Source organism: Thunnus thynnus, chromosome 2, assembly GCF_963924715.1.
Source record: "Thunnus thynnus chromosome 2, fThuThy2.1, whole genome shotgun sequence".
NCBI lineage: Eukaryota > Metazoa > Chordata > Actinopteri > Scombriformes > Scombridae > Thunnus > Thunnus thynnus.
The window spans coordinates 26900981-26927348 of record NC_089518.1 but is presented as its reverse complement, the minus strand read 5'-3'; the positions used below and the strand labels follow the sequence as shown (position 1 = coordinate 26927348).

The following is a 26368-nucleotide window of genomic DNA, read 5'->3' as shown; positions in this document are numbered from 1 at the left end:
TTCAAGCTTTCTTCAAACTTTTGCTTAACTTATTGTAAATTACTGTATTTTATCTCCTCAAGAACCTTTTTCATTTAAACGGTAGACATGGCAACGTGTGACGACGGGTCTCAGACATACACTTTGCACTTTAACGGGGGACACAAACCTAAAAGGTTGGGAACCACTGCTCTAAGGAACTCTAAATCATTTTAAGAGTTATTGAGATATTTCAGGCTGAATTACAAATATCAGCCTCATGGTGGCGTTAGAGGGAAAGCCAGCGGTTCACAAAAGTCCGTGATCAATCGTCTGGGGACCACAGACATCTGGACAAAGTCTCACAGCAATTTAAGTTTGCTAAAAACTAGTAAGAGCTAAAATGATTTTGCCACACTACAGTTAAAACAGGATCATTCTGGTCTGTTTTTCTTAATTTGAATACTTGTAAGTATTTTACAGTTGTGTAGCTTCTTTTACGTCAGTAAAAAAAATCTATATATTTCCCTGCAAACCTCATTTACTCCTGTTTGAGTGATGTTTGCTACAAACTACAGAACCTCAACGTTTCAGCATTTAAATAAAATTAAACTACAATATTTGTGACCTGTGCTAAAAGTAGGAACCAATGAGCCACAGCACAAGATATATAAATTATCAGCAAAATAAACAAATTATTGTAAGCACTTCCTGTTATATTACTGATGCATTAACATATTGCTAGTCGACATGTTTTTGTATTTTTTCAACAGGACGAGAAATCACAAAATGCAACACAACCACAGGAGGCCATTCAGTTTTTAAAACTTTTTTATTGTTTTTAAATTTTTTTGCTCGTTTTTTAAATTATTTATATTATCTACAAAGTAAAAGTTTTAACTTAAAAGTTACATAAGGGTCAGGTGAGAAGTGGGATCTGATCACCTCAGCCATTATAATTTCATAAATAACGTTTCTCCTGTCCTCTCGGCTGCCGAAAACGTGTTTATTTCACATGAAGCTTCTTGTCATGTTTTTTTTGTTTTTAGTTTGGTTAGAAACCTGTCATGTAGTCTGGAAACAAACGCAGCACATAGCAGCAGCAATAAACAGTAAGATTAATACTGTCTAAAAGTTGGAAGATTTTTTTTTTTTTCCATAACAAGGTGCAGACAAAAATACAAGTTCCAGTTGAATTTACTTCTTCACTCACTGATTAGTTTCTCTCACGCTCTCTTTCACGTCTCACTTGGCAAGCTGACTCAAGTTGCAATTTTGGGACGCCCTGAAAGTGTGTGTGGGTGTTTTGTTTGTGTGTGTGTGTGTGTGTGTGTGTGTGTATGTGTGTATGTATCTTTGGGTGTTTGTATGTGTGTGAACAGGAACTGAATTTGGAGCAGTCTTGACCATTAAAACTCTCTAGCTCGTTAAAACATGTCACTGCATCAACCTGTTAACATTCTCTTATTGCCTAGTCTGGGAGGGAGGAGGAGGAGGAGGAGAGGAGGAAAGGAGGAGAGGAGAGGAGGGGAGGAGGGAGGGGAGGAAGAGAAAAGCTGATGTGAAGCATGTCTGGTGAGGATGAGGAAAGAGAGGAGAGGGGAGGGCTCTCATTCTCTTCATAGCCTGGTTATGAAGGCTCTGGTTGAGAAGCGCGACGCAGAGCGGGTCCCTCAGCTCGCTGGCGCCCTCTATCTACAGCTGCTGCTGGTGATGAGGTTGCACTGCAGAGAGCAGACAAAATGGGGGAAATTCATGTAATTTTAGACATTTTCCACAATTACAGAGTCAAAAGTTAGACATGGCTGATGTGGCCCAAAAGATAAAGACATAGGTTTGCTTTTTTTTTCATGTCAGGTGCTCGTATGATCAGAAAAACAGTTTTTGCTTGCTGTAATCTTTCCTTCTGTTCATGATGACCGTTAAAAGATCCTTTCTAATGTTCCTCCGGTGTAACAAATAAAATCTACAGTTCTTGTATTGTGAAAAAATACATTTTAAGGTTTATCTGAAGCTAATATGAGGCTTCAGCAGTTAAATCAAGTATCTTATGAAGTCTTTTTAGAACATTTTTCCTTCTTAATGTTACTTTCGTGCGTCACTGGTACTTTAGAAACATGACATCAGTCAGTATGAACAGAAGGAAAGATTACAGCAAGAAAAAGCTGTTTCAATGTACATACAGTGTATGTGAGTATTATGCAAAAAGCCTAAAACATGACTGACTAACCACTTGGAAGTCACTGTTATATGTGTTTTAACAAAAACAATAAAGTCAGTGTTAGTGAAGCATTTGCTTTAGTCCAGTCCGACACTAAGAGTCTGCTCAGTGATTCATTTGCTCCCACTGTTAATGCTTCTTGACAAGACATCAGCCTCGTACTGCCAGGCAGCTGGCTAGCTAAGGTTAGCCAACCAACTATGGGTAACGACAGACTGAAGAAAGTAGAATCCGCCCACAGCTTAAGTCTTCTGCCATGACTGTAACTCCATAGATAGTATCTTGTCAAGAAACACACAGAGTCTCACAGTCTGTGATTGTTATTTCCACCATGAGGAAGACATCTGGAGTTATGACCGTTTAGACTGAAACTATATGTGACACAGTTTACAGGCCTTTATATGGCTTAAGCACAAAATTATTTATTCAACAACAATAACAACAACTCCATCCCAGTCGGATCTTCATAAGGTTTTGACTTGATAAAGATCATTTCACTTTGATGGCCACTCGACCAAAGTTGGCAGAATTTATTTACAGTACAGCATAGAAAAAAAAAATCTATAAATAATTTTGAGGTTATTTTGTTTGCAGTCAGTGCGCAGATATTGTCTTGTGCTGATTTCCATTATCCTTCCACCTACATGTGATGTGCATTTAACTACCACTCTTCCTACTGTCTTGACTTATTAATGTCTTACTTATTACAGCTAAAGTAGCTGCATGAGGGTGGAAAAACAAAAATTCAAATAAATCAAATTCACTATATTGTCTGACAGGTCACCATTTGGATGCCTGAATGTGAACCCACAAGGGCTTAAACAACAGCTGGAAAAGCTGCAACGACACGCCGGTGGATAAACTTACCTTGTGGATGTGCCAGGTAGGAGAAATGTGTGGTGGAGGAAACAGGGATGTGGTTGAGGGCAGTCTGGGGCATCGGAGGCTGCGGACCCCCTGGAGGACCTTGGGTAGCCATCAGCATCATCGGGGGGTGGGTGGGTGCCGGGTGGTGAGAGGGCACTATACCAGACTGCATATGCTGGGAGTGAAAGTGTGTGTGGTGTGTGTGTGACAGCGAGAGCAAAAGTGTGACAGAAAGTGAGAATGACAGTGAGAGACAAGCAGACAGACAAGAAGCAAGTTTATTAAAGAGATGAAACAGAAACATGTCAACACCACAACAACTTTCACAACTCTCTCGGCTCCTGCCAGTGTGTTACTGAGAGCAGCGGCATGAATGGATACTCTATTGAGGAGGAGATTTGTGGGTGTAATGTACAGAATCCCTCTGGCTAAAACTAATTATTAATCATCTCTGGTCAAACTTACTGACTGTAGAATTTAGTCTGAACTCTGTCAGCTCTTAAATATTAAAAAAAGATCCTTGCAGGCATTCTGGATGCTGATTTAAAACCACAGATTTATGGATTTATGGTTTAGCCCTTCAACCTAGAACCACAACTTGTCGGTTTTACAATAAACAAACATAGAGGAGTTCGTTAGTAAGCTTTAGAGGTGCTGGTAGACTCATACAAGGTCTCCACAGCATGTGTAGCATAAAACAACCTGATAGCAGAGCAGCTTCAGTCCTCAGTTGTTTTCTACACAGGACTGAGTGGAGGTCACCCACATTTTGGCAGCACTAAGAGCCCAACACACAATTACTGTAACCGTGCACATAAAATGGAAGAAAATAGACTTGGACTTGAAGCGTAAAAACATGCTTCAAGTTGTGGAGTGAAACCTAAGTCTGTATTTATTCAAAATCGAAGCATATTTGTTCCCTAAGATGTGTATGAGATGGATGACTGAAAAACATCGTCTGAAACGTCTTTATTTCTCCACTTCAGAGAGAGCAAGACTAACTGTTTCCTCTTATTTGTAGTCTGTATGTTAAGCTACGTTAACCACGTCCTGACTGAAGCTCCATACTGTGAGCGCAGGCCTGAGATTGATAAATACGTTCTCATCTTACGCTCTGAAACAAAGCAAATGAGCACATTTCCCAAAATGTTTAACTGTTCCTGTAAAGACAAAGACGGGCCAAAACTCTGTGGGATCCAAAAAGGTTACATGCACAGCCTTTATATGTATTTAATGTGGTGGAAACATCCTTTAGATGAATGAAAAAAGGTTTATTTTCCTGTGTCCTGCAGTGTGGGGGAAAAAAACAAAACAAACTGAAAAAACATCAATCCCAAATTAAACGGATGGCAAAGCTGCCAAAGAAATAAGCCTGCAATCAGTATTATAAACATCCAAATATGACCCATTCATAAACTGCAACACCTGCTGAGTCTGATCCCAGATTTCCTCCCTCCCAACATTGAAAACCCTGTAAAGAAACGCTGCCGTCAGATTATTTGGCTCGAGTTGCCGCAGTTGGTGTCCAGCAGACTGATAACCTACCTGCTGCACATGTGCCATGTGGTTGGGGTTGTAGCCGTGCTGCACCTGCTGTGGGTGGATATAGACAGTCTGCTGGGCAGAGGGGAACGATGCCTGGGGAGACTGAGGATTTGGCCCCGGGGTCATGGAGGGGGGCGTGGGCGCCAAAGCTGAATACATCTGCTGCTGTGGCGGGTTGGCCAGGTGGAGGGCCTGGGCTGCTGCCGCCGCTGTGTCGCGCGTTAACACACAAGCAGAAACACATAAACGTGGGGCTCCGTCTCAAAACACAGGAATCTAAACACGATATAGGCGAGAAAGGAGAGAACATCTTTCAATCTAATCGTACTGACCTGCTGCCGCCTGCTGGTGCTGCGGGTGCTGGACTGGGCTGGCAGCTGGGTGGCTAGGGGGACCTCCATGCTGCGGAGGACCACCTTGCTGGCCTTGGCCCGTAGGCGTAGCAGAGGGCTGGGGATGCTGCGGGTGAGGGTGCAAGGTGGCGCTGGGATGGGGGTACTGCTGGGGCATTGGCCCTGGAGACACTGTGAGACAGATAGAAGTCAAACTAAATATTAGCGAGGAAGAAATGTATTCAGGTACTTCACCTCACACGCAAAACTCATGTACGTACACAGGCGACTCGGTGACGTACCATACATGGTGTGTGTCTGCTCTGGGTACTGTGTAGTTGAGGAAGAGACGAGGCTGGGCTGCCCGTGTGTGTGTGGTGCCATCATTCTGGCACTGCCCTGCATAACTGGACTGAACACATGCTGCGCCTGGAAGAAACACAAGACAGACAGAACAACAACATTACATGACTGCCATGTGTGATATCTCTAGTCATTTAAACGTTTACAGCTGTTTGTTGAACTTCAGGACTTCTATGGTACGAACTGAAATCCACCCATAGTGAGTATCAAAACCTATCAAGTATGAAAAAATTTGCATCGGATGTCTGGTCCATCTTATTTACTTTTTATTTCGTTAGATAGTTCCTGAAACAATATTTTGATAATTGTATTTATTTTGCAAAATTTAAAATAGGGCTGTGCAATATATAAATATTATATTGCTATTGTGATATGAGATTAGATATCATCTTAGATATTGGATATCATAATATTGTGATATGGCATGAGTGTTGTCTTTTCCTGGTTTTAAAGGCTGCATTACAGTAACATGTCAGACTGTTGTGGCTGTTCTATTATTTGCCTTTACCCACCTACTCATTATATCCACATTACTGATGATTATGTATCAAAAATCTCTGTGTAAATATTTTGTGAAAAGCACCAATAGTCATGCCTACAATATTGTTGCAATATCGATATCAAGGTATTTCATCAAAAGTATTGTGATATATGATTTTGTCCATATCGACCAGCCCTGATTTAAAATAATATATGAATTACTCAAGTTCTTGTGTGACATTTAATATTAGTTATGCAGAAAAACATGTTCATATTTCTTAAAGTAAGGTATCGAAAAAAAAAGCTGAATTTTACTGTATAGCAATACCAAAACATTAGTACAGCATTATCAATACTGACGAGAACTAAAATGGTACCCAGCCCTGGTCCACATTAAAAGATACAGATCTTTTCAATTCAAATCGGTGCCTTCGGTCAGTTTTGCTCAAAAGAAGAGCTTCATAAATGAGTATTGTTTTCCACATTACTGAAGAGTGAGAAGCAATTACAGTAAAATAAGCACTTAATGAAGTAGTTTCAGTTTAATTTCTTTTTTCCCTTCCTCTCTCTTTGTCTCACCGCCTTTATTAGACGCCCTGCACAGCCTGCTTCATTAGTGTCGTTTAGACTCCAATAAAATTAAATGAAATTCTCACCCTTGATCAATACATGGTCATTACGTTACCCTTCAACACCCTGAAGCTGTTCTTGCTAACAGCTTCTGTGTTCCTGCAGTGATTTTATCACAGCTCGCTGCTTACAAACAGGTAACGCTTCAGGTGTGAGAGCCAAGAGCCTGCAGTCAGCTACACAAATCAAAGGCGATGAAATGCCGGCTTCATGCTTGCACGTTGACAAACTGCTTGACCGGAGGCATCTGTCAGACAAATGGCTGACTAGCGAACAGGTGGGAGAGATAAAGGCTGCCAGCACTAACTGATGCTACTTGAGTAACTCTAATGGTTACATATGGGTCTTAATTGAGGTGCCTCCTGGGCCAAATGTTGCTGAATATGCCAGTATGGGTTGTACTGTGGTGGCACTGGTACTGACAGAGGTGAGTCTTGCCTGTGATTGGTAGTGTGGCATCTGCTGGACCAGCGGCTGACTGGTGAACTGCTGCGGGCTGCAGGTGAAGTACTGGGCAGAGTAAGCGGGGCTCTGTGCTACAATAGGTGGTCCTGCTGCCGTCGCTGGGTGCATCATGGTGGGCGTGCCTGGTGGGTGGTGCTGGTCTGACCTCTGCTGGGGCATGTTAGGTACTGGAGAGTCCATGGAGAGGAGGCAGAGGGGAACATGGTTTAGTTTTTACATGCAAACTACACGCAATAATGGAGGAGTTAGCAACAGAAAAAGGTTTTGAAAAGGAGAGTTTATTTACCGTATTGACCTGAATATCAGATGACCCCCCCCCCCCCCCCCCCACCCTTTACTAACACCTGTTCTTGGCCTTTTTGAAACTGAGAAACACTTTGTTTTGAAAGCTTTCCTGAGATGCTAGTAGTGCAAAGACAGACTAGTCCTCATCCCTGAAGCCTCGCATAGAAGTGAATTATGAAACGCTTTCATTAAAGCATGAATTAATCCCACATTTGTGTAGTTTGCCCGAGATTTCAAGTGCAACAATTTCTTCTGTATTTTGCACTTATGCTGACATAAGTTTCTTATATTTCTTATATCAAATCCTTGTACTTGTATAAGTACTGCAGGTTGGTGCTGTGTACTATTTTCTACTGTTCTTTGTTTTCTTTCCACCTGTGTGGTATGACACCATATATAATGTCTCTGGTATTTGATATGTCTTTGACTGCTTTTACTGTGTATATTATTACAGTGTATACTCAACTTTTTGACCACACTGAAAATCCATTTAAAATTTATGGATTGATCAACCAATCAATCAGTCACATACTTTATACCCATACTTTTCTACTCTTTCCTGTCAAGCTCATGGGAGTGGTAGGAATAATTTTTCTCTGGCTGGTAGCATTTTTCAGTGTTTTTGAGCTGGCTGCTTGACAGATAATTCAGTCTCCGAGTCAAGACGCATTTACACTTGTAGAGATTATTTCCTCCGTGGCAGCAAAAGCTTTCCATGAGTCGTCAGAGACAGATAGGTTCAAAACTGGACTTCCTAGACACTTGGCCGGGGCTAAATACCTCTAAAAAACACAGTTAACAGACATGAGGACACTTGCTAGCCTAGTAATAGTGTGGCTAAACAAAAAAAAAATATATAGGTGACTATTTTAATAGTCAACCAATCATTTTAGTTATTTATTTTAAGTAAATATGCCAAAAATTAGCTGGTTTCAGCTTCTTAAATGTGATGATTTAATGCTTTTCTCTGTCATACATGATACTAACCTGAATATCTTTGGGTTTTGGACTGTTTTTTTGGACAAAATAAGACATTTAAACATGTCACGTTTGGCTCTGGGAAATTATAACTGCCATTTTTCACTATTTTATAGACAAAACAATTAATCGAGAAAACATTTGGCAGATTAATCAATGATGGAAATAATTGTTAGTTGCAGCCGTAATCCACACTTTTATCAAATTAAATCCCACCCAAAAAATATCGTCTTATATATCAGGCCAATATGGTAATTTCCCCACCAGATTTATTGAGTAGACTACAGAGAGAGAAAGAGACACAGGTGGGAGAGAAATATAGAGGCCATGATGTAGAAAGACTGAGAATCACTTGAGAGAGTCGGCTATAAAAAGACAAAGCACTGGTTGTTCTCACCTTTACCTGGTCTGTATGGTTTAGATTGGCTGACTGTCATATGAGGCATCTGAACCTGGTACATAGCTGGAGACTGGAGGGAGGAGGGGAATGAGGATGGTAGATGGAGGAAACAAGTTTATATTTTCAGATTGTCTCAGGGCACGTTAGCATCATTTCAAAAGAAATGAAAACCAGCCCTCGAATAAAAAACATGTGAATTACAGGAGTATTCTTACTGACTGCGTGTGGTGTCGGACCCTAACTATTCAGTTTTTAACTGCTGCTTTAGTAGCTAACACCACCCCTGACACAAAAAAAAAAGGTCCTGAGCGTGTGAAACTGTAGGATTTATCTCTTACCTGGGGCCACATGCATTCTCTATGCCTTTCTATCATTTGGAGAAAAATGTGTTTTACAACTATGACTATAACCCAAAAACTGTTTGTCATGTTCTTCTTAAAGTCTTCAATAAACACCATGCATTTGTATTACATACAGTACTGCAGCAAAAACAAACAGGCTTAAACTCCTACTAGCTTGCAGTCATCTGTCTGATAAACTAAAGCAGCCGATAGAAAGTAAGATGAGGTTACAAGTCCATCTGTGATGACAGTTTTAAATGGATTGCAATAAGAAGTTGGCAAACCAACATCTGATGGCATTAATTCAACAAGCAAGCAAACATCTCAGTATGGATTGGGCTTAAAAAAAAAAAACATAAAAGGATTAAAAAAAATGGAAATCTTAGAAAAATTCACAAACCTTCCATATTATGCTTTTCTAATGGAGCGAGAGAGAGAGGAGGAGGGGGAGAAAAGGAAAAAAAGAACCACTCTTTAGTTGTTCAACCAAGATATTTTCTCTTTACACGTGTCTGATGTTGGATCACCAAGTGTTTCTTAAAGCAACACAGGAAAAATAGATTTACTACTACTGCAAAAGTCATAGCTTTCATCAAAAATGTACTCAAAATTTTTGCGCTCTAAGACTTAAAAGTAGGGGTGTTAATCTTAGGGAATATCAAAATTCGATTGCAATTCAGAATTGTAGGAGATAAGAATCGAGATTCCTATAGGAATCGATTTTTTTCACCCACCCCTACTTAAAAGCCATAAATCATTTTGACATATTGTACACAAATTGCATATACTTCTTCCATTCTTTCAAAATTTCAAAGCTTGAGGTTATCCTTAATTTTAACCTAAACATTCAAATCATTTAAATAAATTAATTCAGGCAAATAACAGTGTCGGGCAGATGACAGATGAAAGAAAGGCCAACGTCAAGATGGACATGTCCTATACAGATAGAAAATCAAAAAGCCAGCAGGTGAACAAAAAACATAAAATTACCAAAAAAATTAAATGGTGAGATTAGTCTTATTAAAAAATGAAATAAAATAAAGGCGGAAATATGGAGATGAAAAAAAAACAATGGCATGCATCAGAGCTGAACCAAAGACAGGATGAGGACAAAAGATGACGGATGAGGACAGACGTTAGCAGACATGACGGGAGAACTCATGGCGATGCTGGTTAGTTTCAATGAACCTTTCATGTCATACAACATGATACTCTATAAGCGCGCACGCACACGCACACACACACACACACACACACACACACACGCACATCTCTTCCTCCATACTGCACATTTTAGCATGCAGGTGTGTGTCTCACCTGCACTCCAGGGCTGACTGGTGTGAGAGGATACATCTGGGGGAAGCAGACTGTCTGTCCGTAGACAGCCGGGGGCTGCTGAACCACGATGGAGGGGCTGGGCTGGCCCTGGGGTCGAGGGGGTGTGGGGGTGTTTGCTGGTTTGGGCTGATGAAGGAGCACATAGAGACACACACAGAGACGGGCACAACCAAAGACATTAAAATCTGTTTATTTAGAATTTCAGTTTAAGGTATTTATTTTGGGTACTCTGGCAGCAGCAGGACACACTGACCTGCGTATTGAACCTGGGCTTGAACTCATTGGCGTTTGGGTTCAGGGTTGATTTTCTCACTTGACTGCAGGAGGAGAAGAACAGTAAGAGGTTAACATTCAAAGGATCAGTCTGGTATTATTCTATATTACTCTTATTGTAAACAAATCCCATGAAAAGACCAAAACCAACGTGTTAGTCCATCAAACCCATATTTTCCTACTGAAGTAGTAAATCTCACTCACAGCTCACGTATATATACTTTTAGTTTTAAAGAAAGGCTCAGTAATTTCCTAAAACCGCAGCTAACTGTGGTTTTTAGCAAATGTTACTTAAACAAAAGTCAAGTGTATTTTGGGGGGACTATTTACAGAAGTGGATTAATACAATGATCTGGTGCTCTAGAGCTAGGGATCAACTTTGAATAAACTACAGTGACTGTGTTGATGGTGATGAAGAAACATGTTACAGTGCACCAATAAGTAATAATATAGTTTTTAGACAACAGTGTCAGACTTTGAATACACAGAGAACACTTCATAGTATGTTCAATTCACTGTTTGTTTTGGTTTTTTTCATGAGATTTGTTCACATTAAGGAAAATATCACCAGACTTATCATGTAATATGTACAGCCTCCCCTCCCACCCATACTTCCACTTCCACTTACTCTTGTACCGCCTCCTTCTTCTCCTCCTTCTCTTCATGCTTGGGCCCACTGAAAGTGGACGTCGCTGTTGTCTGAACTCCCTGTGATGTCACATCCAGCCCCGCCCTCTTCTGGTCCGGGGCTGATGGGGATGGGGACAGTGCAGCGGGGCTGCCAGGCTTACTGGTGTTTGTGGCAGCGGTGGATGGAGCAGGGGCGCCTCCGGGGGTGCCAGCAGCAATCACTACAACACCTTCTTCATTGCCCTCCCGCCCTCCTGTGGAGGCTTTGTCAAGAGGAAGGTCTTTAGGCTTGTCTGCTGTATCTCTGGGAGGCTTGGTCATCATCTGGTCGAAGGCAGGCTCTGAGTTTGAACTAGACTGCAACTGGAGGATGAAATGTGAAAAGACGAGTTACAGGGGGGCACATACAAGCTCAGGTGGAGCCTCAGTGACATGACGGTGTTAATGTCAGAGGATTTGCAACATTTCACTACAATAAAAATGGAAAAAGATACTTACCCTAAAATCTACACTAAATTTCTTTAAATTATCTATTTGTTTTCTGTGGTCTGGTGCCATAGAAGGAGGTCCTGCAAGGTGAAGAGAGATGATTTAGGGTTTTTCTTGTATCCAAATTGTGGAAATACATTTTTTAAATACAGCACAACAGCCTAAATTATACTACACCAACAACTAAACACATAGGTTTGCTGTCCAGTAAATACTGTACCTTTACAGACTGGTCTGGTGATACTAGGTGAGCTATCCAAGGGCTTGATGTTCTCCTTGTTGGCCGTGGGGGATGTTTGTCTTGTCTCCTGGACGCGACACTCTTTTGCTTTGCAGAACAGAGAGAGAAAGTACATTTACAAAATCAGATATTTCACACAAGACTTGGCATTACTTATTCTCTCGTTGGATCTCAGTAAACACCTTGTGTGTTAACTTTGAGCTTACCATCTCCTGATGGAGAGGTGACCATGTTGGGGGCGGGGCTAGCAGCAGTAGGAGAGGGAGCTGATGTCGGTGTGGCAACAGTTTCCACAGGAGCTGTTCCTGTCTGGGGTGATGGGAGGGAGGAAGAAGCAGGGGAGGCTCCGCCCATGCTATTCTGCCGAGGGGAGCGAGGTCTGTGAGCTGAGGAGAGGGTGGAGAGATGAGATTTTAGTGATCACTTGTTAAACAGTCACATCTTTACGTTTACCCTAACCAACGTAACTCACCTAAATAATTTTAAGTGACGTTTGTCTGCAGCGTAAAATCCTTCAAAACATGCCGTCCAAATGTGCTACAGCTTCATTTAATCTCGTTTTTAAAGTTATGTTCCACTGTCTGATATCTTAATAAAGTAAAATGTTCTGAAGTTTGGAAAATAATACAGAAATAATAAGAAAAAAGAAGGGAGAGAACTGCTCTACCTCCGCTGACCACAGAGGACCAGGTCCCTCCAGAGGAGCTGCTTCTGGTTGGTGGAGTCACTGGGACCTCTCCAGGGGCATTGTGGGAAATTAGGTCCACTCCTGGAGGGACTCCAGTGGTCCGGCAGGGTGGCACTCTGTGAGCACGAGGCGTCCGCTGGGATTTTGGAGACATCCTCGGTGGACCTACGGATGAGAACAGAGAACTCCATAAACAAACGATGGAGGCGAGGCTGTCTCTCCTACCATCCTGCCGTGTAGAGGTTTCTCTTTGAAACTCATCTGTGACTGACAAAACCTTTTAGCAAACCAAGCCTCTGGACTGATGACATCTCAAGCTACGACTTCAATATCACACCAGTAATGTTATTTGGTGACATGCATGTTAGTGAAGAAATGGCAGATGTTCCTGCAAAGTGATCAAACACCACACCACACTTTTCAAACCAAAACCAAGTGAAGTGAGAGATGAAAAATGGGGAAATAGAGTACAGAAGGTGAGGTGGAAACCTGTATTCACTGTTTAGCAGAGTTGGTCCGGTTAGATGAACAGGTGACAACCCAGTGCAGAACTCATCTTCGGCTGAACACCAGATGAATATTTTGCCATTTTACTGTAAAAACATCTGCAAAATGCAGCAGTGTTTTGACTGTGACACTTTATTATTTTAGCTCTGTACTCCGGCTTGTTGGATTTAAATCAAACAAACACTCAGAGGTTAAAGGGACTGACTTCCAGTATGTTTGAGGGTGAACAGCAAACTTTTTAAATACTACCCCTAAACAGATCTTTATCACAGCAGACATTTTGACTTGTCATAGCAGAAAAGGCACAAGTGGAACAGATAACATTACTGAAAAGGCTCAGTTTCATTCAAGTGTCCAAGGAAGCCATACTGGTGAACCATCGTGCACTATACCAGGGTCGTTAATTTGGAAAAACTAAATGGCATTCAGCCAATTAATTTCATTAATTGCACCTGTAATTTTCCTGTTCTGACTTGTCAAAATGTCTGCTGTGAAAAAGGTCTGTTTAAGAAAAATGACAGATAGCATGTGTCTGCTGACATTTATGGGTCACAGACCACGCACTTAATCCATATATTAAATATGAATTAATTAACAGATTAATGCATCACTCTTGTTTTTGCTGACCTCCGGTGGCTGATGTTTTTTTTTAACTTGCTGTAATGATGTCATTACAGGCGCAAGAGATCACACTTCTGACCAACAGTGACGTTGGGTGTCAACAGAAATACGAGAGACTTTAAAATTCTCACCCAAAAGAGGTTTTTCAGCTTGGTGGTAAATTTACCCTTTTTTAAAATTTTCATTTGGAATTAATTTAATATGGATGCAGATACCCAAAAATGTCAAATCCAATCTACTCGAATACAGAACCAACACAACAGAAAATGTGTCACTGTCCAGAGAAGCAGGTGAGGAACAACTGATGGCTGTTTTAATGTAACTTCTTTAAAACAGGTATAGATGTGCATCTCATCTGATGATTCATTCACATCATCACATAGCTCTGTATCTTTAAAAAAAAAAGTTGGAAGCCGCAGCATGGAAGCTTTTTATATATTATTATGCCTTTTATAGTTTTTAAATTGTAAAGTTTGTTTTCCACTCATTAGCAGCAACAACAGTTCTAATTAGCTAAAATGTTCTGCTCCCTGGTGAGATCATCTTCTTGTTGACTGCTCTATCGGTAAATATTTGGAGAGACTGATGCACTGGTGTTTTAAGTAGCATAACTCTTGCTAGACAGAAAGCACAGCACACAGCGCGGTGCTCCCGCATGCCAAGGTGAAACTGCCTGATGCACTGACGATGGATCAGTTTTGTAGCTCACTAAACCCTCACAAGTTCCATTTGGGTGGAAATTTCAAAACTGACCCCTAATCAGTCTGCAGAAGCAACTTCACCTTACTCTGTTGTTCCACGCTAGACCTGGGCAAATTTATTTTTGAAAGTAGTTCCCTTACTGAACTTTTTAAGACACTTTAAACACCTTTCAACATGAATGGGGATATAATTTTGAGGTTAAGATCAATCCATCCACCTTCAACTCATGCCTTTGCCCAGGTCTACTCCACACTGATGTGGGTACCTTCTGAAGACATGCGTTTGGGCAGAGTGGAGGCTGGCGACGTGGGCCCGTGGTGGGAAAAGGAAGATGAGGAGGAGGGATAGGAGGGGTGGGATGAATGAGAGGGAGGCCTGGAAGGTCGAGAGGGGGGTCTGGAGGGTGGCCTGGTGGGCGTGGTCGCCCGAGGAGGCAGGGAGGAGGGGCCAGACTGGTAACGAGAGGGGGGACGGGAGGAAGGAGACGGACAGGGTGAGGGCCAATGGGATGAACCTAAAAGAGGGAAGGACAAATGGTCAAGGATGAAGAACAGCAGATGATGAGCAATTAAAATGGGGGAAAACAAAGATATAGCAAGAACAGAAAGAAGGGTGATATTAATAAACATGAGAGAGAATGGCAAGGTATGAATCAACTGATTTAACTTAAGTAGGATAAATTAATATAATAAATTGACAGCAGCGACACATACAGACATCCCAAAGACTTGTAAGCCAAAGTCATCACCAGCTTTACACCCGTTAAATAGTAGAAGATAACGAGGGGAAAAAGTCACTACACTGTCAAGACCTACCAATGATCCTCTCTATGTGTGTCAGAAGTCTTTCTTTAAATAGAAATTATACAGGTGGTAGGATAGTAACACCATAAGTTTGTGTGAGATGGACTATCCGTACCTCCGTTGACCACCCTCTGGTCGGCCCCGGAGCTGGGACTGTAGTCGTGAGGTCCAGGTCGAGGAGTTGAGGGTCCGGCTGAGCTCTGAGCCAGACGGGGTGAATTCTGACGTCCAGGCCCCCATGACATCGCCTCTCTGTTCCTCTGACCTGGGGGAATGTACTTGTTCTCCCTGCACGCATACACAAACACACACAATCAATACATGCAGATGCATTATTAAATATATACAAGATAATAGTCAAGATTAAATCGATGAATTAATTCTGCACCCTGTTAGATTCAAGCTCTCATCAGCTAAAATGAGCATGTTTTTTTTTTCCTTTAATTATCAAGCAAGTGTTTGTTCTGGGAACAGCTGCAGGAGCTACTTTTTTTCCGCATTAATGGTTGAATATTCTTCACCATGCCGCCTGTAAGAACTGTGGTATAAAATAATGTATGTACTTGTGGTCTCATCCTTTTACTTTAATGGTGAATGGTCAAAGTCCTTTAAAAATGAAGCCGACGTGTGTTGCATGATATGCTGGTATAAACAAAATTTAAAGAAATATAGTATATGCCATGCTCAAATATAGATCCTTCTTTTGCCTTTGTAAAATATTTGACATTGCAAATGAAGTACGCAGAGTGTGTACACAAGTTAGTACAATGTGTCTCTTTCAGTTTCTTTCTTGATACACACAGTAGCCGGGGGAGAAACCAGCACTCCCAGACAATAAATCATCTCTGATGATATTTATAGTGAGTTTTACAGTTGAGGGGGTATTTAATTCAATAATTCATAACAGTAAAACACAAATGCACATTCCAACAGACCTATAGGCGATGAATTTTGCGGATATTGACAATAAAACTGCTGATTATTATAATTATCTGCCGGGTTAACTCCATGACTCTTGAAAATATGTCAGTGTCTTAAAAGGAGCTGGCACTGTGGCATGCATCAAGAGCCAAACAATAAGTCGTGCAAAGGATATTCACAGATTACAGTGAATCAAATTCATGCTACGTGTGCAAAGAATCTACTCTATTACGATACTGCAAGGTGTGCACTGAAACATACTAAGAAGCACAAGAACTATGTACTGAGTGTGTTTATCCTGGTCTCACCTGCTTAGTGTGTGAGTCTCCCTTTCCCCTCGCACCACAGCAGTATATTTCTCCTCCTCAGAGCGTTCATCGTTCTCCAGGGCCACACGGGCCTTGTATGTGGCGCTGGCCTCAATCTCCTCTGCCAGCTGGGCGGCACGTGCTTCCCTCTTGAGGAACTCTTCTGAGTTGTCCCGCTCCAAGGGGACCCTGGGAAACAAGCTCAGGTCAGACAGACAAGGGCAGCAGGGTGATGGAGAGACTACAGAAAGCCTGGTTACAAAATTTTTACTACAGTCATATGGCCTCGAAATAAAATGGTGTAATAGGTGATCCAGCAAAGGTTAATGACTACAGGTATAAAAATATCTTATTATGCATATGCATGTACACAGAGTACACTGAGTAGCTTACGTATATGTGGACAGGCTGCTGTCATATGTAGACAAGACTCCATACTTCTCCTCATTGTACTTGAACATGTCATTGGGGTCCCACCCATTTGACTAATATGAAGACAGAGAGTGTGAGAGAGAGAAAAAGAAACCCTTTCACCAAAAGGCCTATAAACAGATTATCAATGCTGTGGATCAAAGGACATAAACTCTGGTTACTACTTCTCACAATTTACAAGTCATCATTCTTCATTATTATCATTCTATGTATTCAAAAGTGATGCATCAATGTGTGCTGTGGGGCTCGTGTCTGTTTTATTACCACATCTGTATCCAGAGACTCGAGGCTGTCAGAGTTGTGGGTCTCTCCTCCATCCCAGGGCTCCAGATCTTTCTCTTTGTGCTCGCCATTGATCCTACCACTCACTGCTGCATCTGTGAAGTTGTCTGTGACACACAAAAATTCATACTTATGTACAGCAGACTGTCAAACACAAATCACACTCACACACACACACACACACACACACACACACACACCACACACACACACACACACACAGAAAAGCTCATGGTGGTATTCAGCCACATGGCTGCACTCTCTCTACTTATGCAGGGAAGCGCTCATGCCTCAAGAGCTTCTGCCACAAGCTCTCAAGGCAAAAGTCTCGGTGGAGGCAGTAGTTTGGGGTGGGTGAAAAAAAAAAGAAGAAGAAAAAAAAAAATCGATTCATATAAGAATCTCGATTCTTATCTCCTACGATTCTGAATCGATTCACAAATGTCAAAAAAATCGATTTCCTAAATGTTAAATAATAACTTGATGTTGATGGGACAAAAAAGGCAGAACTCAACTGCGAGGGCAGTGCAGCACCCAGACAGTCTACAGCGCGCACACGCTAGAGTTATCTTGTAGTTCATCTTCAAAAAAGGCAGCAATTGCAAGCATTTTTTGATGTAATGACTAAATATTTACCTTTGTGAGATAAACATGAAGTATAGTGTGAACTTTCTACGCCATCAACCAAAAACTAACGTTAGCGGAGCAGCAATTAACAGTAACAAACAAGACTGGCTGACTAACACACACTGCAGCACTAAACAACTTAAACCAACTCTGAGGTGAAGAAAATAACTCAGTGCTGAGTCTGTTTCACCTCAAAAACTCTGTGGCCACTCAGCGTCTTGGACAGCGATGTCTTTCCCTGAAGCTAACAGTGCAGCAGAGAGGCTGCTCTCCACTGCTGAGACATAACGTTAGTTACAACACAGTGGAGCACTCCGACTCCCTCATTTTGTTATTCTCATACAGGCAGGAGGCTGTAAGATGCTTTCGATTTAAATAATTCATTAATTGATGTAGTTAACTTTTTAAAATAAAAAGGTTGCGGACCATTTGTCTTAACTGCCAGTTATATTTCATATTGTATTTAAGTGGACTAAGGACACCAGTGGATGGTTTGGCACACAGTATACTGGAGCAAGACACTGAATTTTTTTTCTATCCATTGAATCGAGAATTGGTTTTGAATCGAGAATCGTTTTGAATCGAGAATTGATTCGAACACCCAAGAATCGGAAATCGAATCGATTCGTGAGATTTTAAAGATTCACACCTCTAGAAGTAGTGGTAACAGGCACACGCACTACAAACCAGACATGGGTCAAACTTGATTGGGAAAAAAGTCCTTTCAAAAAAAATTGAGCTATTGCTTGAGCTGGCCTTTGTAAAGTTACGCATTAATAACGATAATGGTTAACTACAGGCGTCACTATGTGTCAACAATGCCTGAATTTACCTCCTGCAAAAGGACAACATTTGCATGTATAAAAGGTCTACTTGTGGGTGATGATAGTCCATACTTTCAGGACCATTCAATATATATTAGTGAATTTTCAGAATACTTTGGTTGGCCTAACTAAAACCAGGAATAGGCATGCTCAAAGAAAACCCCCAATTATATTTGAAAGGAAATCTTATCTCATGTCAGCCCAAGTCTGCTCTCACATTCGCAGAGCTAGCACCAATGGACTGTGCATAAAATTTATCAGCCACCTATAGAGTTATACACCTCAATCCTCTAAATTAATCCCACAATACAAAACACATTTCAGCATTTCTGGCACAGAGCAAATCATGGTCAGATATACTGGATTTGCACCATATTGACAGTTGGCTAATAGGCTTGCATTACGTTAGTAGAGGTGGCTGACATCCTTTATGAACTGTCCATCATGGGAACTGGACATAAAAATAAAGAACATTTACAAATCAGATGTGGGCATAGAGAGGGGTAAGCAAACATGCATTTAGATTGCAGTTGATTACATGACTTCAAAGCACTTCAGGCCCAAAGCAAATTTAAAACATCCCGACATAACTTGATTTTTAATACAAAACTCAGAAAGCAAATTAAGTTGGTAGTGTTCGATGTGAGCTCGCAACATGTTGCTTTCAATGTAAATCAAATTTGTCATGTTTATATATGAAGCTCTGATTTGACCTGAGCCCTGGTCCAGCAGATCATAATGTTAAGGAACGTAAAAATAATTATCATCTAAAAAAATGCAGTAAATTAATAAGAGGCATGTTAAGTGAGTCACAGCTGCAGGAACGCCACTGCTGGCTGGCTACGTACAGACTCAAATTGTACTTGGGCCTAAATTAAAATGAGTAAGAATTAGATTAATTTAAACTATAATTAAAAACTAATAAATACAACTACTTTATTAAGTGAGTCTACATCAAACATCTTACATTATTGGCTGTCTCTCACATGTCCTCACAGTAATTGTAAGTGCAAGGCCATGGGTATAAATGTCTACAGCCAGACTAGATCTCAATTTTTTAATTCTGCAGCACTCTGAAGTAAAAGCTTAATTGAAAAGTGTTTTATATGGCGACTGGCTGCTCTTCCACTGAAAGCAACATCAAGTCTGAGGACAATAAGAGATCTGGTGAAAAGATGGAGCAAGACTAACCTGCATTAGACATTTGATTTTATATTTTTGAGCTATATAACAGCAGTGATCCTCACGTTTAATCATGATATTGGACATGAATAGCAACAGATCAGGCCCGAGCCTATGAGATTCACAGATTTATATGTTTGATTTTTATTTTTTTTAAAATTGAAGCAAGCTTATCAAAGTGTGTATGTTTGTGTGCAAACAGTGCAGAGATGTGCGAGAGGAGAAAACAGCCATATATTACCTGTGTCAGAAGAGACTAGACCATTGGAGAGGAGAGACAGACAGATGACAGAGAGTCAGAAGATGGACTGACAGACAGAATGACTGATGGGCGATCACATCAGCAGTTGATTTCCCAACAATATTAGGATGTGGATCAACTATGTGTGATTTTTAAAGAAAAAATTCTGTTCTCCTTTTTGACAACTTGTGTTCAGTTTTAGTGATCCACCTCTCCACCTATACTTCATCTATTTAGTTGGTTAAAAACACTGGTAGCGCCTGAAAAAAAAAAAGACATTTCTCACCAATACACTATGTGCAGAAACAAAAAAATGTTCAAATCACTAACATTAGCAATGTTGCTTTATATGTTTTACTTTTCTCCAAAGCAATGTAAAATTTCCAGCTTGCCCACAATTGTTCAGCTCAACAAGATATTAATTTAATGTTTGAATGGCACCGCTGTAGCGCCATCTCTTCATATCCCTGACACTATTTCACCTGTTCATTTTCAGAAAATAAAAACTCTCCCACTCAGTTATTATCGCTCAAAGGAGAATTATATGGGTCAAGATGAATTAGATGAAGAAGACTCATTCAGCCTTTATTGAGTGTCCTTGCTGCGCCAACGGCAACCTTCGGACCAATCAATAGATCACATTAGTCTTCAATGACTGGCCACTCAGAGCAGACACACAAGATTTAACTCATGGCAAAGTCCCTGTGACATCAAGATAGGGAATAGAGACTGAGAAAGATCAATACGTTGTGTGTATGCACTGATGGGCATTCACTCTGGCATGTGTTTATTTGTGTGTGTGCGATGAATACAAAGTGACAGACTCACCTAGTTACACTGTGTATGCTTCATGACTTTTTAGTGTGTACAAGGCTACTACTATTGTATACAGACTGTTATGCACCTAGATAATACTGTTCTACTAAATAATACAATATATGTTCAGTACCTTTCCTGGCAAAATTCAGGTCCACGTCTTTGAAGGTCACCACTACTACATCGGAGGCCTTGAAAATAATGCTCTCCACAATATCCTCTTTCCTGGGGCCTATGCTCGGCTCTGGGCTCTTTCTGTGGGCTGCATCCAACACCAGGTCACACTGAGGAAAGAAATTGTGTTAAATCAGATAATCTCAAATACTGCAAAAGCCTAGACCATGTAGAGAAGAGATGAAGAATTAAGCAACATGGAGGACTGAGACCACTCAGGTTTCATACATCATACACTTAAGTAGCTAGACAGAAAGAAAATTAATTGGAGGCACATTTAATAATTGATTAATCATTTAAGTTTATTTATTAAGCAGAACCATCGAACCTTGTCTGGTTTGGCTCCTCAGACATGAGAATTCTCTGCTCTTCTCTTTGTAATATCATTGTTAATTACATATTTTTTCATTTCAGACTGTGGGTCAGAGAAAACAAGCAACCTGAAGTCGTGACTTTGAGCCCCAGAGAATGATGGCAGGCTTCTTTCACTATTACCTGTCATTTTATGAATAGGAAAATGATTAACTGGAAAAAAAGAGAAAATTGAAATAATCATTAGCTGCAGGTGGATCAAATCAATCAAAATGATTGAAAAAATGAATGAATTTGTTTGATTGGAGTGAGAACTTGCAATCTTAGCCTACCACATCACATCAACATGTTTAAACCTGGACTAAAGAAGATCAGTTCAAGGGTCTTTGGCTGACAGAATTTCTAAATAAATGGCATCTGTTCATCGGATGGCTTCCATGCCAGGTAGAAGAGCTCGTGAGTTGCAGTGGGAGCAGAGGATACTTGCAATTTTCTCAAAACAAGTAAGTATACAACAACTGGTAAAGTACTATTGAAGTAAATTGAAATCACAAGTCCTGCAACCAAACAATACTGTTGACTAAGAGACAGTGTACAGACGGGTGGTGAGTACAGCTGTGTGAATATTTCAACATATTTGAATGGTTTGTGCACTCTGTGGTATTAGAAGACAAATGTGATGCTCCGTTTTGGTCAAAAGACAAAGTGGTATATTTTATAAGGTAGGAGATAAAACATACATAAATATCAACTCTGCGGTTTGGTTTGAAAACAGGGGATAATGTATCCTAACCCCGAACATCCCATCAAGAACTGAAGTTAAAGTCCTGCTCTGCCAAATGAACTGGACACACACATACACCATTGCTCAGGTTAAGCTTTTCATTTGTGCAAAATGAAATTTCCCCACAGGGGAAAGATTGGGGAATACTTCAACATAAAAGGGAAGATGAAGGGCCACATACCAACTGCTCCATAAAAAGAGAGATGGAAAGGGCAATCATTGTCTAAGCCACCTCAGGGGTGAAACTACTATTGAGTGCTGAATGGAAACTATCTTGCCAGCACAGTTAACCTTAATCATTAGTGCTCTTACTGAGGAAATTACAGAACTAGCTCCATATTAACGCCTAGGAAGAACATCACACTAGGTGTGATCCTTACCTCTGGACCGTATGTCTTAAAGACTCCTTCATAGACTGCTCCGTTTTTCACTTTCAGCTCACACTTGGTCCCCTAAAAATAAACAGGCCAGTCATTATTCACTGTATCACTCATACACTTAAGTGTCAATGTCAATTTACACATTCAAAACACAAGTTCAGAAAACCATCTGCTGTGAAACAGACAAATGATTGATCAATCTCTGCTTTGTTTATGCAACCAGCTGTCTCTATGAATCCCACAGGCTTTGTTTATTGCAGTGTAGACATTTTCAAGAAACAGCTTGTGGTGAAAGACAGGCTGCAGAACATACTGCTGTTACTAATTCATTCACAGTAAGCATGATTCACATGGCTGTTTCAAACAAGGTTTTCTTGTAACTGTGCTTATTTTTCTCAGTTCATTATTGTTATAACACAGAGGACGAAATTCAGAAGAACATATTAGACACATATCTGGAACATGATCTCAGAAATCTAAAAAGACAGATACACAGTAAAACATACCACCACTGAAGTCAAGACATGGACCATCCTCATATTTGCATATACGCCATTGAATATGACCTAAAGAGAAAACACAGTTAACATCTAATGCACCTCATTTGTAGAGAGAAATGATGCTACCAAAGCTCTCAAAGCCTTTAGTGACACTTATTTGACATTTGTTCCATTTTTCCCTTCATAATGCATAACAATAAGAGACAAATATCCAATATCCTGGATTTATATTTTCTCTGAGGTCCATCCTGTGCAACGTCTGAACCAAATTACATGCCTTAGAAATAATGATTCTGTATTCAAATGACCGCACAGAGTGAACAAAAAACAGCATCAATCCAGCGTGTAGGTTCTCAAAAAGCAATATCCCTTTAATACAATACAGCATGTCTGTGGCTAAAAGGGCTGTATATTCCGCTGACTCATAAGAATTTACTGTTCAAACAGGTTACTTACTGCTGCGGGACCTTTACCACTGTGTCTTCCCCTGAAAGAAAAAATAAAAATTGCATTGTTGTCAAACACACTATGATAATCAGCGCTGATGTTCTTGCTAGCATGGTGAAGCAAAGTGCTCCAAGATAACGTACGGTAAGCGTCATTCACCTACATGAATGACATAAATTTCTGGAGGTGGTGACGTAAATCTCTGACTGCTATTGTACATTTTTGAGAAGAATCACTGGAAGCAGCACCGCAAATGAATTAAATTGAATCCAATTTAAGTCAAGCATACATACTAAAATCTGCATACTATAAATGTTACATGAATGTCATATTGATATTCAATGTGTATGCTAAAATTTCCCACAGCTCTTAAGACCTTTTGTTGGTTAGAAAAATGTTCAATGGGCTGCAGGCCAAACACTCCGTAGCCTAGCCTACATTTATTCAAGCATGTCCTAAAATGCACCTTGTTCAGCAGCTGGCACATGGCCAGGCTCACACGCACTCTTGATTCAATGTAGGCAATGCCTACTTCCCTACATTATACCCGTTGTGAATGAGTAATAGACTCACTTGAATACCTTGAGTTGCTTAATAATAAACCGACACCATCCCAAGTCATCTCAAACTGAAATAGGCCGGTGCTTGTGTGGATGTGTACAACTGGTCCATCCTTATTTTATAACATCCTTGCAAGGCCCCAATAGATGAAACCTACGCAATGAATGGGGCGTACTGTCCTACTGACCGGTGCATAGACGCCTGAGCAAATTAACACCACCAAATTCGACAAAACGCATGCAGCTCTTGCACTGACAGTATGCGTTAGCTTCATCTTAGGACGACATGTGCAGAAATGTCATGCTTCAAGGACACTATTTCACGCGAGCAGCAACGGCAACGTCAAGGTTGAAAGCCCGTCAGTCTACAATTCCCCCCTTCTCCTCCTCCTCCTCCTCAACCCCGTCTCCACACCCGCCCCTTTCTTTCGTGCGCCCACACGTTTTATATCAATTCCTTGGCATAAAACCCTTTGCAGCAATGTTGCGGTAAACAGCTAAATGAAAACAAAACACCGATGCTTTATCGCAGTGTGCTGGGATGAGAAGTCGCCAGGCTGTGTCCCGTTAGCTTGCCGTTATAATACTGGATGAGGCAAGTGCACCGAATAACAAGCATGGGCTGTCAAACGGCTAATTAACGCCAGCTAAATTGAATCCAAGCCGATTGTAAACTGATACCAGCAGCCTGGCAAGCAACTTCGCCCCGCTACACACACGTGAGAAAAAGCGTGGAAGCCAAACATTGCAAAATACACAACCACAAGCCAAATGATGTGCTTTACTCAAGTGTGCAAGGAGAGGTAGCGTTACGTCGAAGTTGCAACAGTATCGGGGCAAGCAGGGAGGCCTCGCTAGCTTCACTGCATAACGTTACGCTAGATGACCAACACGTCGCAAGGCCCACACAACGCTCACAAACGCGTACTGGTTTTGGACCACTAAACGGGAATGTCATCTCTTAAAACCGCTCCTGTTGGTAGCGACTGTGTGCACGTCCTGCAAATTAACCACAGTATCCCTCTCTGCTGTGTTATTATTTCGCTATGTGGACGTTTAAATTTCACAGACCTGCCCAGATTCTGTCTTCCCCCGCCGCTTCCTCCGGCACCGGAGGCGGCGGCACCAGCGGTGTTGCCACCGCCGGGCTTGCTGCGATTTCCACCGGCCTTCATTGACATGGTGATCCCATAAAAGACAGTGTCTTAAAACGACCAGCTTCACACCGCAATTCCGTGACGATGGGGGACGGTGGGTGGTTGTGTGACAGCTCGCTAACAGTAGCAGTCCAAAGATCTGGCTTAGCTTAGCGGGCTGATGTCAACGTGCCTCTTGAGGAAGATGCTATGCTAAGAAGCTAGCTGGCTAACGGTTGCTAGCTAAATTAGCAATCTGTACAATTCCTATTAAAACAGAAAAAAATAATATTTAAAAAAGACAACACGCGCCAATCACTCTTCTGAAATAAAGATGGGTGTTAGGCCTCTTGTCAATTTGTTACGTAATCCTTACACGAAATTTCGATAATCTGAAAATAGGGTTTACTGCTATCTCGGGCTCTTTCCGTTGCTAACAGCGAAAAGACCAAAACAGTCTGAAAGGGGACAAAAAACCGCGGAGGGATATATGAAAGGCGTAACGGCACGTAACAACCAACCAAATATTACTACACTGTATTATTTGACAACCATCGTCATGCTAAAAAAAGACAAATGTGGTAATATTTAATATAGACTGGCAAAAAAAATATATAGATAAGTCTTTGTGTAAAAACATTGCACTTACAAGATGGCACTATTTTCAGGAAGTCCATGAATCCTCAATGGCTGTTTTGTGGCATCCACGTGAGCCGGCGAACACACCACACATACGCACACTGCTACACACTGACTGAGTGCATGTTAGTGACAGCTATTATAAAAAGGCAGCAGTGGAAGAAGTACTCAGACCCTTTACTTAAGTAAAAGTACCAATACAGCAATGTAAAAAATACCCCATCACAAGTAAATGTCCAGCATGAAAAATCCCACTTAAGTAAAAGTACATGAGTATTAGCAGCAAAATATACTTAAAGTATTAAAGTAAAACTAGTCATTTGGTCCCTCTGACTGATATATTATTATATATGATATAATTAGATTGTTAATACTGATGCATCAGTGTATAAGCAGCATGTTACTGTTGTAGCTGCTGGAGGAAGAAAAAAAAAGTTCTGATACACAAGTCTGTTTTCAGTTTTTGGACTTTTTCCTCTAATCTTTTCTGTGGAATATTGGATCATTTGAACATGTTTTAAAATGAAACCATGTGGGAAGTTCAGAGGGAAAAAATCACTATTTGGTGGAGCTGTTAACAACTCATAGACATCTGAAATGTGACCCTGACTACACACTGCTTTTTCTAAGATGTCAAAAGCCAAAA

General features: G+C 40.9%; 1 protein-coding gene across 12 annotated transcripts; it reads right to left on the bottom strand.

Moving 5' to 3' along the window:
• Nucleotides 1-771: 771 nt before the first annotated feature.
• atxn2 (ataxin 2) lies at nt 772-25756 on the bottom strand. Of its 12 annotated transcripts, XM_067613357.1 has the most exons (27): nt 25460-25533; nt 25019-25350; nt 23397-23427; nt 22947-23006; nt 22441-22512; nt 20924-21074; nt 19975-19989; nt 17083-17207; nt 16780-16871; nt 16387-16575; nt 15273-15445; nt 14620-14868; nt 12504-12689; nt 12043-12222; nt 11816-11923; nt 11605-11675; nt 11105-11469; nt 10457-10520; nt 10183-10329; nt 9266-9283; nt 8522-8594; nt 6820-7028; nt 5226-5352; nt 4924-5115; nt 4592-4800; nt 3047-3221; nt 772-1682 (listed from the first exon to the last, which is right to left on the bottom strand). In XM_067613357.1, exons 2-27 carry the CDS (start codon nt 25126-25128, stop codon nt 1654-1656), a joined length of 3420 nt encoding a protein of 1139 aa, XP_067469458.1. In that variant the 5' UTR covers nt 25129-25350; nt 25460-25533; the 3' UTR covers nt 772-1653. The 12 variants fall into 12 exon arrangements, with proteins under 12 accessions (XP_067469458.1, XP_067469527.1, XP_067469474.1 ...); XM_067613426.1 differs by lacking the exons at nt 25019-25350; nt 25460-25533 and adding an exon at nt 25733-25756; XM_067613373.1 differs by having other exon boundaries at nt 6835-7028; nt 25019-25545.
• Nucleotides 25757-26368: the final 612 nt, after the last annotated feature.